Source organism: Phalangium opilio, unplaced genomic scaffold (assembly GCF_054372755.1).
Source record: "Phalangium opilio isolate 3A_F unplaced genomic scaffold, DU_Popi_V2 ptg001170l_1, whole genome shotgun sequence".
Classification (NCBI taxonomy): domain Eukaryota; kingdom Metazoa; phylum Arthropoda; class Arachnida; order Opiliones; family Phalangiidae; genus Phalangium; species Phalangium opilio.
In genome coordinates this window covers 12,661,546-12,675,564 of record NW_028324255.1, presented here as the reverse complement: position 1 = coordinate 12,675,564, position 14,019 = coordinate 12,661,546, and the positions used below count along the sequence as shown (strand labels likewise).

Genomic DNA, 14,019 nt, shown 5'->3' with positions numbered 1-14,019 from the left:
ACTTGAGATACAACAGGATTTTAAGCTAAAATTGACTTCCAAATATTTGAATATAGATTTAGCAACATAATTGATCGTTTCAAATGATTATAATGTATTTTTCCACTGCTTTTTCTTGGCATTATGATCAAAATGATTGCATTAAACGCAGATCTATTCTGAGTGGAAGACGATTTCATTCAGTTACAAAACCAAGGGACTTATGTCATAGCTCTTAGTTACGGCAACTTTTATACGGTCGGTGGAATCAACCCTTACGTTTCTTCTTATCTTCGCTTTAAAGTGGAACCGTGGTTCGCTCCAAGTTATATCGTTCTTATCAATGGTTTTTCCATGCTGGGTCAAGGATGTCTCGCCGCTTTGGGTGGTTCCTAGCGCCACATCTTGGCACCAAACCAGTTCTTTTGCTTGGTGCTGCAGTCTATATATGTAAGAATTTTACTTCAAACAAAATAGTAGATGCGGAAAATACACACCCAAATACTAACGACGTACATTACTACTATGTGAATGATTATGTCTATAAGCTCAATATATAACTGTAATTTGATCAACATGGCAGTTTACCAATGCTTTTCTTCATTGGTTTTCTTATTTTTGGCTCTCGGAAACTTTCGAGAATGCATTTGTTTCTTGTTTCTTATAAATTAAAAATTGAACGTTGCGTGTGTAACGTTCTATCTTGAAAGTTTTCGGTTTTGGTGAAGTAGTGACGATAAGAGATTGTGAAGTTATTACTCCTAGTTTTTGATAAATTTAAAGTATCTAAAATGTGTTAATTGAACACTGAACTATAGAAAAACTGTAATGCAATACCAAATTTGGTCAGCTAATGCAGAAATATATTAGACTTGCTGTTACCCGCGGCGTCGATCGCGTATAATAAGAACTTCCATCAAAATGATACAAAGAATGGGCAGATTTTACTGATGACCAATTTTTCTGTAGCACCCTAGGAGCGGAGGCACTCGGCGTGCCCGTCAGCCCGTCGGAACATTTTTTTTATTTACATTTCACGCGGACATATAGAAGGGTTTTTAAATTTCTGGCCGCCATTTTAAAAGATGGCAACAAATCGAGCCCAAAAGAGCACTTATAAATCCCGCCCACAAATGCCTCCTGCCTTCGTCAAGCCAATACTGGAGTTCATAAAGAAAGTCAACTCGTAGGGGATCCACTGGACCGGCGTTTTGCTTTAAGGGAAGATGGGCGGCGTTCTGGTGAATTATTTATAAAATAGGTCAGAGGACCACATGATACCAATCACTAAAAAGTCCATAACGAGTGGCATTAATCAACTATGGAAGGGTAGTGGCGTGCGAAAGGTACTGTGGGAGACTTTCATTGCCGCACATGTCCTATCAACATTGTACTCCAGCCCACCATCTCCTCCAAGTTAGCTCATTGAGCTCCCATGGAGCAATGAAAAAGGGAGAAGTATTTGCTGTAATCGCTAAAGACCCTTTCTGCAGAATCAAGGTCTGCAATTCTTATTGCTCATTGATAACACTGATTCGCCTTGAAAAGTTCAGATTTAGAATTAAATAATTCTCTCTTTGAAGCACCTTATTTAAAATTTCCAAAGGGAAATTAAGGAATTTCCGTGCCCGGTGGTCGCTGCCTCGCCGGCGTGCTGCCCAGGGCCGGAAATAAGCACAGGACACTGGACATTGTCCAATAAAATTTTAAAATGTCCCATAATTTTTCTAAAAACTAAGGGGGTCACTGGACATTTTGACCAATAATTTTTCCGAAGTTTTGATAGCTTGACTATGAAGATGCGACACTATTTTTGCACACTTCAGTGGACAATGTCCTATAATTTTTCCAGTCAAAGGGGGCGTCACTGGACACTTGTCCTATAAGAAATTTCCCTTATTTCCGGCCCTGGTGCTGCCCGGCTCCCTTACTTATACCATCGTCTGCTACCATGCCTGCTACCCAATTTAAACCGAAATTGGTCACAACGTCCAACCTAAAAGGGTTTTGGATTTTCGCATTAAATTTTATTATTCTGTAACTTGTAGCCTTTCTATCTTCTCACTCAATTTTTTGACAACACTGGGGGAATTATTTTCGTGAAGGATTTGTTGTTTGTTTTCGATAAAATAGCTCTTTTTTGAAAAGTTATGTCTTTAGAGTCAGACATTTCCGAAATGAGTTAATCTTCAAAGGGTGGCGCTTAAAGAGGTACTTGAGAAATTATTGGACTATCCGTGGTTTGCACAGAAATTTGAAATTTTAAAAAAACTGGACTTTGTTTATAGGAAATGGAGGAGAATGATTGCAACTGTGATCACTTAAGCAAAGATGATCAAATAAAGCAACTAAAAGCCAAGGTGAGTTTCAAAGCCTATAGCGTTTTGGCCAGTACAGCATGAGCCATCCAATTTAGTATTCCTTTAAAGGGACTGCAAAGAAGACATCAGTGGGTGGGTACAAATTATTTTAAATACATCACAGACATCACGTGATGCCAAGATACAAAGACTCCTCATGCAGTGGAACTGGACATCTAGTCCTTGGTTTTTCGTGAGATTGCAGCGCCAATTCCATGAAATAAAACGAACTAAGCTTCTTTGAACCATGCCTCTCCTAGGTCACGTGCCTCTGACGTATTTCATATCATTTTTACCCACCCGCCGATGTCTTCTTTAAGCAAGTCTCAGCTGTGACTGTGGTTTAGTATAAAAAAACGGCACTAGATGCTCCCATAGTCAAGGGGTGGAGTTGACTGACCCAATAAGCTTGTCAAAGGCTAGGTCTAGCTCCGCCCATGAGGACGATTTCTGATTGGTTCCTGCCTTTGGCTACATAAAATTGGTGTGTAGAAGGTTAATCAGTGTGTCACGGGCGCCACAGGAGCTGACATTTGCTTTAAAGTATAAATCGCAATTGAAAAACCTTAAGTAAACCAATGTATTTGTGGGTGATTAGAAACACCATAAGCCTGTCACCATAGGCTTATGGAAACACATATCTCAACCATTTATAGCGTTATTAAAGGGCACCACAAGAGCCTTGTGGGAGCTCTATGCCTACACGCACCAACTGCAGCCTTGCTTATAGTTCTTGCAAAGCTCTCGCGCCCGCAAGCCTCTGGTGGAGCCCTTGACGAAAAAACCCCTTCTGATCCCCCATTTGTTCTCATCATTGTTGTTTTCTTTCTGGACACTTTAAAAGACATTCTGCGTAGAAGGAATTCCCATTTTGTAATGCAGCCTATTTTTTTCAGTGTAATGGTTTAATATCAAACATGAAAAAGGAGAGAATGAGAACTTTGTTTTCCATAAATGAGAAACTGGATGAAATTGAAAGGCTCAATGGGGTCATTAATGAGTTGGAAAGTGAAATCAAGGACCTGATGGTTTGTAACATTCTTCATTTTCATAGTCGATGTGAAAGAGAATCAGGTTAAAAGTATTAGTTCAATTATTGTTATTTGTTTATAACTTAGGAGGAAAGTGAAAGAGCCAACATTGAATGTGTGAAATTGGAACCTGTTGAAAATGATTTAGGACTGAATGAACAGGAATTATCTCATCCTCTTCTGATAAATCAACAAACAGAAAAACAAATACAAAGGTATTTTTATTTAAAGCAAAAAACCAATGAGAACTTGTCCATGAGGGCGGATCTAAAACTAGGACTGTTCACGAGCTCGAGCCGACACTTTGGAGGCTTGATTAATTAACGAGCGAGCTTTTTTAAGGTCGAGCCGAGCCGATAGGCATCGAGCCAATACGACTCGCGAGCTTAGTCACTGAAATAGTGCTTTCTTTTTAGTCCTTATTTCTTAGCGTTCCGTTGTATTTTTACAAGAAATAAAGCGTGGGAAAATTTGCTTTCTCTCGGCTATAACCTTGAGCATATAACGATTTCTTCACACTTTACTGAGGCGGGTTTTACTGAACCACTACATACCAAAACATGGGATAGCATTTAGAGTCGTTCTCAAGTCTTATGTTGGTAGTAGCAATTTTTGTTGAACTTATATGTTTACCGAGCCGAGCCGCCGTTTTTTCGAATCGAGCCAAGCCGAGCTTTTAAAAAGCTGGCTCAGCTCGGCTCGTGAACAGTCCTATCGAAAACTAGCCTTTGCTAAGCTTAGTGGGCCAGTCATCTCCACCTCTCGACTATGGGAGCATCTTGTGTTATTTGTTTAAACTAAACCATAACCAAGTGATTAAGTTTAAGCTCAAGTATAATTTTTTATTTGACTGAATAATTCGCGTCCATAAAACTTGATTCGTTAAGCCTTGCCACGATAATCGTGAATAAAATCAGAAGTGTACCACAAAGCGGGGTAATTGTAACATGATTCTTTCCAACATCTATTAAACCGAATCATGCACATACGCGATAAATAGTTCCCTCATCATTACTCCATTGGCGCTTAACTATTTGCCAAGGCGCATGCGCTTGTGGATTGTTGTCCCACGTCAAGACAATCAAGGTTTGTGGGTTGATTGCTGAGGATTTAGTACCAAGCAGTTATAGAATTCACCCCACGTTGTGATGCCCATCTGAAGTTTTTTGAGCAGGAAAGCAATTGTTCAAGAAGGGTGACTGGGTGAGCCTGGGAAGAATCATGCTACATGTAACTAAAGTATTAAGAGGTTACAGAGTGTCATCCTTTTTCTATTATCCCCTTCTGATAAAATGTATTAATCTTATGTTGCTGTTGCTATATCAGTTTTGACGATTTTTTATTTGCGTAGTTCGCTAAGTATACCAGCTGAGATACCCAGCAACATTTACCAAAGTCTGCTTAAAGTGGAAGCCACGGACCTCGAGCAATTTGGTTTAGGTATGGTGTCACATTATCGTAATTCTGACACGCAATCTGATGTAGTTCCAGTTTAATGAAACTATTAGGGTTATTTTTTCGTTTTGATCATTAAGGTTCGTTGGTAAAAGCTGAAGGTGCTTGCAATATCCAAGGCACGCTGACTGAAGAAGATATTAAGGAAGAATCACCCGAATGTGACGCAGAGGTTGGCAAAGCAAACACATCCCAAACTAAAGCTATCTCGAAAGCGGGTCTTGGAACGCAAATTATGAAACTCTGTATTCCTAAACTAAAATACAGTGACTGTGTTCTTTATTTACCTAACGTTGAGGGCGAAACACAGTTGGAAATGTCTCCTGTCCCAAAGACAGATTCGCCTCTCGAGAACAATCTTAAAATTAACAATTCTTATCCTAAATCACGAATTTCTTCGACAAAGAGAGGTAATGAGAGTAAAGCAACTCGATCCAAGAAATTGTGTCTTGAAAAACGTTGGGAATTGTCGTCGCTTGACGCAAATATGGAAAGCAATTCTCTAGAAGAAGCTCCAGAGAAGAATCTTGACGATAACCAATCCGAAATCACCTTGACCGATTCAAAGAAAACTGATAATAGACAAAATCAAACTGTGAAACTGTACTTGCCAAGCGATTTACCAAGAGTACCGATTGAAGTTGAAGATAATACTTCAGTGTCCAGCTCTGATGCATCCGAAAGTAGCTCGTCAAATAATTCCGAAAGTAATACAACTTCTGCCAGTTCGGAAATTGGTAAGTCATTTTACGCTTAGCAACGATTTTCGGGACTGGAACATAAAACTCAAAAATCGTCAAAATTGACCCATTTACAGTAGAAACCTCACCAAAAACAGAGCATGTTTCAAAATTTTCCAGGGGTAGTTCCCCTAACAGGTTTTTTAATCCCGTCGTTTCTAACCCTCATTTCTTCTGTCTTTCCCGGAATTTTTCAGTCTAGTCCTCAATCCTTAGCATTTTAAAGGGGCTGGCCGGAGCTGTTGGGGTGAAGGGGGGGGTCAAACGGTTGGTTAGCATATTGCTTACCCGCCCACCGCAACGGTGGTGCCATTCCTTATGGACAAAGAGCTGGTTGTTTTCCCCCTGAACTAAGGGCGGACTTCACCCCAACAGCGCCGGTTAGCCCCTTTAAGGTAGTGCCGAAGGAACCGCGTCACCGAATAATTGTCCTTCGCGTGTTAGGTTCTATACGAGGCGTTTCAAATATATCGTGTATCTCACCTAGGCCCAAGATGCGTATTTTGCGCGTGAAGCCTTACCGCTTTTGGTCTTACTGATAACAGAAGTTAATGACTTCTTATCCTGGGAAGTATTGAACACTAAGGCTTTATATAGTATCCATCCCTGCTAGTCAAAATTGCTTATGGCAATCGTAAATGAGGGTCGAAAGTTTCCTCCCCACTAGGAAAACTATCTAATCTACTGAAAAAATTCCCACGCCGAGAGGCTGTGGCACTCAAACTGTGGGGCGTGTTCAAAACTTCTTCAGCGCCAATCGTTGAAAAGCCGTCTGGCTAGAACTATATGAAAATCCATTACAATCCGTGGGCCTAGGACCCCACACTAGTTTGACCGGAATTTCCAGCAAACTCTATTAACAGCTTTTTTTGTCACCGTTTCTGATTCGTTCCCTCAAACCACAGGACACACCTTAAAGTTTCGTTACTTTCCCGCTGCTGGCGCGCAAATCAGCCTGCCAGCTCAAAATAAGAGAAGCGCCGTAGGTGGCGCGGTGATCGGACCTAATAAGAAGTTGGCTAACAGAGATGGTTCCGGATATGGTTAGAGTCCAATACTTCCCAGGATAAGAAGTCATAAACTTCTGCTGTTAATGAAATATGAAACGATTTATTATTGAAAATGTAAAGGATACAATTTGTAATATATTGAAAATTACTTAATGTATGGGAAACAAGGGTTTTAAAGAGAAAATGGTGTTAAGGTAAACATCCTTGAGATTTGGGTAGAGCCTTTCGGCAAAATAATGTTATTGTCTTTGCAAACTATCCAAGACGTTTTCTTCTGACTTAATCGTTGCAATAAGTAAATCACGATTTTGTCACATACACCGCTTACGCTGAGTGACTGACTACCTTCCTCTGAGAAGTGGCCATCATATTATTAAATTATGATGATATCCGGCTCTTTCAAAATTTACATAACATCATATTCAGTTCATAAGGGTAACGCCAGGGCCAAATAAATGTATGCCACACAGTCGTGAGTTAATTTGGAGTTACGTGTTAACGAATTGCAGTTACTTGCATTTAAACTCCGTCACCTAGAAACAAAAAAGAAGAGAGGACATTATAACGCCTTTCAATAACGGCAGTCATATTATTTTCCCTTCCAAAAGCATATTTATATTGCAATAGACTAAAACCTTAAATATTTTCTTAATAATTAACAACCATTAGTTAGCACTGATACTTTCGGAGACAGTCATCTCGATTCGGAGCGGTATTAATTTTGTTTTCCGAACTTGTTCTCTTTAACTTTGCGTCATTTTAGTGCTCGGCATGACCGGTTTTATCAAGTGCTATGAACAGTACAATGTGTTTGATTCAAATTGTGAGAAGTTTCAGTTTGTTTTTTTTTTTGTGAAGGAAAATCCGAGAAGCAGCGTTCAACTCTTTGCAAACATTCTCCTGAATATAAAAGTCATCTTGAACGTCACATTACATACGGTGCTGAAGATAAACGATTCAAACGTGATCATTTTGACTATACTAGCTTGGAGAACGGTTCTTTGGTCAGAAATGAACATGATTTAACTGCTCCGAGATCGACGTTGTTTTGCGTAATAAAATCCGAAAATATATTTTTTTCTTCCAAAAATCTCGAATGTGGAAGACACGGACTCCCTGCCGGAAAATCAGTGTGTTCAGCTTTTGGACCTAATTCCGCTTTAAACTTAGATGAAAACAAAATCTTGGGCGAAAAGCCGCTAATCGATGCTCACTTTCAGTCGTTGTGGTTGTAACATGTGTTGGACAAAAGGTTCACACTTTTTGAACTGTAGCACAAAACGGCCTTTCATCCTTTTGAATAATGAAACAAACGCTTAAAATACCCCGTTTTCCCAAGGGTCTTCACTCTTCTTTTATCATCGCTGGTGCTTATTTCGAGCAAAAATACTTTGACAATAGAGAGGGAGTGACAGAGCGAAATAAATTGGTAACTTGTCTTTACGCAGCGTCATCTAGTATTTGATTCTCTCAAAATCAGCTGAAGGTTAAAAGTACAACCTTTCAGGTTTTGAGCCAAGGTTTCTTCTCGCCATTTAAGTTAATCTCCATCCCCTTTTTGTTGATATGCTCGTTTATTCATCAGGAAACGCCTTTGAACAACACTGTTTCAACACGCCTTTTTTTCTGTAATACCGCGTTTTCGTACGCATTACCTTTTTTCATGAAGTTCAATTAAATATTATTGTATTTTTGGTAATAAATTGTAAATGATGTTTGTGGTTTCTATGTTTGCTATGGGAAAATTGAACAAGAAACGTACAAGGGGCTCAAATATTCAACTGAATATAAAAGAGGCCTACAACGTCGCGTATGAAACGGTAACGAAGAAAAACTCTTCAACTGTGATCAGTGAATGTGCCATCTCGCAGAGCTGTCATTTGAACGTCCATCTGCTCATTCACCATGGTGAAAAACCCTTCAAATGTGATCAGTGATTATGCCAGTTGTTTACGAACTGGTTTTCTTTGTCTTTGTGTCTTTTTTAAGCCTAAGCATAACCGGTTTTATCAATTGCTTTTGAACAAACAATGTTTTTGAAGCGTGTTGTATGATATCATTTGAGGTTTTGATTTATTTCTTTTCTGTAGGAAAATCCAAGAAAAAATGTTCAACTCGATACAAATATTCACCTGAATATGAATGGGATCTTGAACTTGACATTCGAAAGGATACCAAAGAAAAACGCTTCAATTGTGATCAGTGTGATTATGCAAGTACGTGTAAGAGTGATTTGATCACACATCAACGCATTCACAGTGGTGAAAAACCCTTCAAATGTGATCAGTGTGACTATGCAAGTGCGTGGAAGAATGTTTTGATCATACACAAACGCACTCACAGTGGTGAAAAACCCTTCAAATGTAATCAGTGTGACAATGCGTACTCGCAGAAGATTAATTTGATCGCTCATCAACGCATTCACAGTGATGAAAAACCCTTCAAATGTAATCAGTGTGACAATGCGTACTCGCAGAAGAATAAATTGATCACTCATCAATGCATTCACAGTGGTTTCAAATGTAATCAGTGTGATTACTCTTTCACACGCAATGATTTGTTCAGACATCAACGGATCCACAGTGGTTTAAAACTCTTCAACTGTGATCAGCGTGCAGAAGAAAAATTGATCAATCATCAACGCATTCACAGTGGTGAAAAACCCTTCAAATGTTATCAATGTGACTATCCCAGCACAATGAGTGTAATTTGATCAGATATCAACGTTATAATCATATGGACTAATTAAGTGGATTGTATTTAAGCATACTCAGCAATCTAGAACTTGGAAAGAGCCATTTCAAAATGTGTTAATTGCGCAACGCGTTTTCATTTTCGCTTCACTAATTACTGTTCTTTACCACTGTAGTAGATACTCACTAAGAAAAAAGTTTGAGTTCGTTGAAAAATTGTAAAAACCTATCGTTACGGAATAGTCTCTGGACGTGCTATATGATATTACAAAATTGTGGAATGTGTCTAGCCTAACGTCCTAACGGGAAACTGGTAGTGATACTGTATTTGTGTTAGTTATTTTTAAAACCTTCACGAACAGTATTGAATATAACCATGAATTTATTCATTAACCATATTTAATATTACAAATGGAATTTCAGTAATGATATCATCGCTATTAAAAATGATATTTTTACCACAATAATTGATTAATATGTTTTTCTTTTGAATCTTAATTTGCTTCTTTAATAACTTCATCCTTGTCATCACTTCTTGTGCTAGTTGGTCTCAGCAGAAACAGGAGATTGCAAAATTATCGCTAATCTAAACTTTACCGTTGCTTGTGTTTTGTTCACTACTTTGTAGGCGTTATCATGCACCTACAGAGGTTTAATGGCAGAATATGGCTGTTCATATTGTCACGTATATTTTATTGTACGTTTATTATGGGAAAGTTCGCATTCTGTATAAGACTGTATTACGCAAAGTGATTGTACGTTTATTATGGGAAAGTTCGCATTCTGTATAAGACTGTATTACGCAAAGTGATTGTACGTTTATTATGGGAAAGTTCGCATTCTGTATAAGACTGTATTACGCAAGGTTCTAACGTGGAATGAAGTTTGTACTTTATGACATACACAGTCACAATTAGTTAATTTCCGAACGCGACCAAGCTGCAGGGTTGATATCAGTAACACCTGGAATTCATAGATCTTCAACTCGCCATTTTCTGGGCCCTTCTGATTGAAATAAAGGGGAAGAGATGTAGAAACACTCACCGCTGACGTCACATTTAATGCAGTTGATGTTAGAAGCTAAGTGACATATACGTAGCTATAGACCCGATTGTAAACAAGTTATCTTTGCGTTGTGTGAACGATTAAACAAAGGATGACTAGCCGATGAAACGCAAGGAAGGAGGAGCGTGCGATTTAGCAAAGTTTTAAGCCCTTACTCTTACTGTCAATCAGATATTAGTATGGAGTCTATGTCCTCTTAAAGATCCCAAGTGTAAGAAATCTGTGTATTTCTTTTTAAACATTTATTCTTTAGATAATGTAATGTGCAAAGCTCATTAATGTTTATTTGTCTCTGCTCGGGCTTGATCGAAATTAAAATTCGCACATGCTAAACATCAAAAGGCATAAAGCAGACTTGCGTTATCTCTAAATAGTTCTTTAAGTTTAACTAATCTAATCCTCCTTGATCGAAACCGGTGATGACGTCACTTCAAATATATTCAACAGTCATAGATTTGTGGACCCCCTAGGTTTACGTGTAATATAAAGCAATTAAATAAATATAGAATCTGTTTTATAAGTCTATTTTTAATACCTTACAGTTTTTTTTTATTACTTTTTTTTCACGTTCTCAAAGTATGTATTAGGTTAGGTAAGGTCAAGTCTTTGGAGACCGCTGTTCGACTCGGACATTGATTATTTTTGTTTACGAACTTGTTTTCTTTGTCTTTGTGTCTCTTTAAGCCTAAGCATAAGCTGTTTTACCAATTGCTTTTGAACAGTACAATGTTTTTGAAGCTTTGTTATGATATCATTTGAGGTTTTAATTTATTTCCTTTCTGTAGGAAAATCCAAGAAAAAATGTTCAACTCGATACAAATATTCACCTAAATATGAAAGGGATCTTGAACTTGACATTCGAAAGGATACCAAAGAAAAACGCTTCAAATGCGGTCAGTGTGACTATGCTAGTACGCGGAAGGATGATTTGATCAGACATCAAGGCATTCACAGTGGTGAAAAACCCTTCAAATGTGATCAGTGTGACAATGCGTACTCGCGGAAGAATAATTTGATCACTCATCAACGCATTCACAGTTGTGAAAAACCCTTCAAATGTGATCAGTGTGACTATGCATGTACGCGGAAGAATGTTTTGATCATACATGAACGCATCCACAGTGGTGAAAAACCTTTCAAATGTGATCAGTGTGACAATGCTTACTCACAGAAGAATAATTTGATCACTCATCAACGCACTCACAGTGGTGAAAAACGCTTCAAATGTAATCAATGTGACTATGCAAGTGCGAGGAAGAATGGTTTGTTCAGACATCAACGCATTCACAGTGGTGAAAAACCCTTCAAATGTAATCAGTGTGACAATGCGTACACGCAGAAGAATGGTTTGTTCAGACATCAACGTATTCACAGTGGTGAAAAACCCCTTCAAATGTAATCAGTGTGACAATGCGTACTCGCAGAAGAATAATTTGATGGCTCATCAACGCATTCACAGTGGTGAAAAACCCTTCAAATGTGATCAGTGTGAGTATGCGTGCGTGCAGAAGAAAGATTTGATCAATCATCAACGCATTCACAGTGGTGAAAAACCCTTCAAATGTGATCAGTGTGATTATGGCAGCGCATGGAAGAGCCATTTAATCCGACATCAACGTAGTAATCACTAGGAATAATAAAATGGATTATAGTTAAGAGTACTTAGCAAATTTGGAAAGAACATTTAATAAATGTATTGTATTGCAAAATGTTTTCATTTTCTGAATAAATATTACTGTTCTTTTCAATTGTATTAGGTAATTCATATAGACATAGAGCCTGTATGGTTGTGTGCTTTAAATATACCGCAGTATATTAAAATGGCGGCCGGAACTAACCAAATATCTTAACGGGCAACGCCGAACCTTTTTATCCACATCGTATGATGAACATTAGAGAGCTGCATTTCAGTTTCAAACGTTACCATTTCCATACCATTTTTGTTCATATTTTTGTTTACCGATTCCACCCATATTTTTCATCAACCTCCCCATCCGTTACCGATCCGTGGTTTCCAAATACCAACCATTCCCAATTAAGATAGGTTATTGCAGTTCCAACCATTACCGAAATGAACAATAGCAGTGTCCGAAAGAATATAACCCTTGAGCGTCTTGGTTTGGCCCAAAATTACCACTGCAATACGTGTTCTTCATCGGGAGTTTTTAGTAAAAATAAGGAGGCTGAACAACTGTAGAAAAATTTCACTTGACTGAGGGACTCTTGTTCGTCCGTCGCTAAGTAGCATGAATCACTTCCCAAAATATCTATTCCGAAAATTTGGCGCAAAAACTTACAATGGACCGATTGACAGCTATAATAGCCGTGAATCTCGTGTGCTAAAGTAATAGGAATACGAGCTAGAAGACGGTACTGTGAGCTTAGCTAGCTAGTAACTAGGCTACAACAAACTGAGTGAGATGAGTAGTAGTGGCATCTATATTATATTGCCATATATCGTCTAATACAGTCAAAGGCAGATATCTGCCATTACTCAATGGCAAAACCCTTTTTATATATATTTTAGAATTTTATTATCTTGTGAAGTGATATTTTTCGTTCTTTTTTTACAAGGATGGGGATTGTAATAGAAAGTTTAAGCATTTCACTTAATTGTACAGGTGAGGTTAATGATTTTGAATTGTGTTTTACGTTTTCTCGATATATCTAAAGCGAAACAATCGAATATTGGAATGCCTTAATATAATGGAAGGTTTTAAAGTCTTCCTTTAAAATTTCTGTCACGCATTCAATCCCGCTCCTCTATTTAAACATTCAGGGAAATCGAGGTTAACGTTAAATGAAAAAGCAAGTATATACTGATGGTATACTTTATTGAATAGTCTTAAGGCGGTGTTTATTACGATCCCAGAATTTATGCGTATTTCTCGAGAAAGCGAAAATAATTTTAAAAGCAAAAGGAAGTATATAGTATCTTTATATATTTAATATAGTATATAGTGTCTTTATATATTTAACTAGCCGTTACCCGCGGCGTCGCTCGCGTGTAATAAGAACTTCCATCTAAAATGATATAAATAATGTGTAGATTTTACTGATGACTTATATTTTTGTAGCACCCTATAGGCACTCGGCACAGTCCGTCAGCCCGTCGGGATACTTTTTATTACTTTTCACGCGGACATTATTCCATAAAGAAGGGTTTTTAAGTTTTTGGCCGCCATTTAAAAAGATGGCAACAAATTGAACCCAAAATACCATTCAGCCCGTCTATAGGTTAAAGGAAACCATTGTACTAAATATTTGTGAAATCGGTTGAAACGCGCGGACTTTATTGCATAGAGAATATTTTCTTACATTTCTGGGCGCCATTTTAAAAGATGGCGAAAAATCGAACCCGAAAGACCATTCAGCCCGTCTTAAGGTTAAAGCAAACCAATGTACTAAATATTTGTGAAATCGGTTGAAACGCGCGTACTTAATTGCATAGAGAATATTTTTTACATTTGTGGGCGCCATTTTTTAAGATGGCGGCGGATTGGAAAAATCTTTCTTAGTTTGCGCCTACTACTTATGAGTAACGTTCCTGCAAATTTTCAGCCTTCTAGGGCAAGCGGTTTGGGCTGGGCGTTGATTATCAGTCAGTCTGTCAGTCAGTCTGTCAGTCAGTCAGTCAGGACTTTGATTTATATAGATATAGATATAGTATATAGTATCTTTATATA

General features: G+C 38.1%; 1 protein-coding gene across 4 annotated transcripts in view; it reads left to right on the top strand.

Annotated features, from left to right (window-relative positions):
* LOC149587339 (uncharacterized) overlaps positions 1-14,019 on the top strand; it is a 51,792-nt gene that overhangs the window by 25,738 nt on the left and 12,035 nt on the right. The window contains exons 1-7 of one of the 4 annotated variants that reach the window (XM_089863348.1): positions 1,172-2,190; positions 2,268-2,339; positions 2,409-2,432; positions 3,236-3,367; positions 3,458-3,585; positions 4,722-4,810; positions 4,906-5,562. In XM_089863348.1, coding sequence (XP_089719474.1) covers positions 2,271-2,339; positions 2,409-2,432; positions 3,236-3,367; positions 3,458-3,585; positions 4,722-4,810; positions 4,906-5,562 — 1,099 coding nt within the window. In that variant the 5' untranslated portion in view covers positions 1,172-2,190; positions 2,268-2,270. Of the gene's footprint in view, positions 1-1,171; positions 2,191-2,267; positions 2,340-2,408; positions 2,433-3,235; positions 3,368-3,457; positions 3,586-4,721; positions 4,811-4,905; positions 5,563-14,019 lie in introns of those variants that run through there. The other 3 variants (XM_089863346.1, XM_089863349.1, XM_089863347.1) reach the window with 3 other exon arrangements.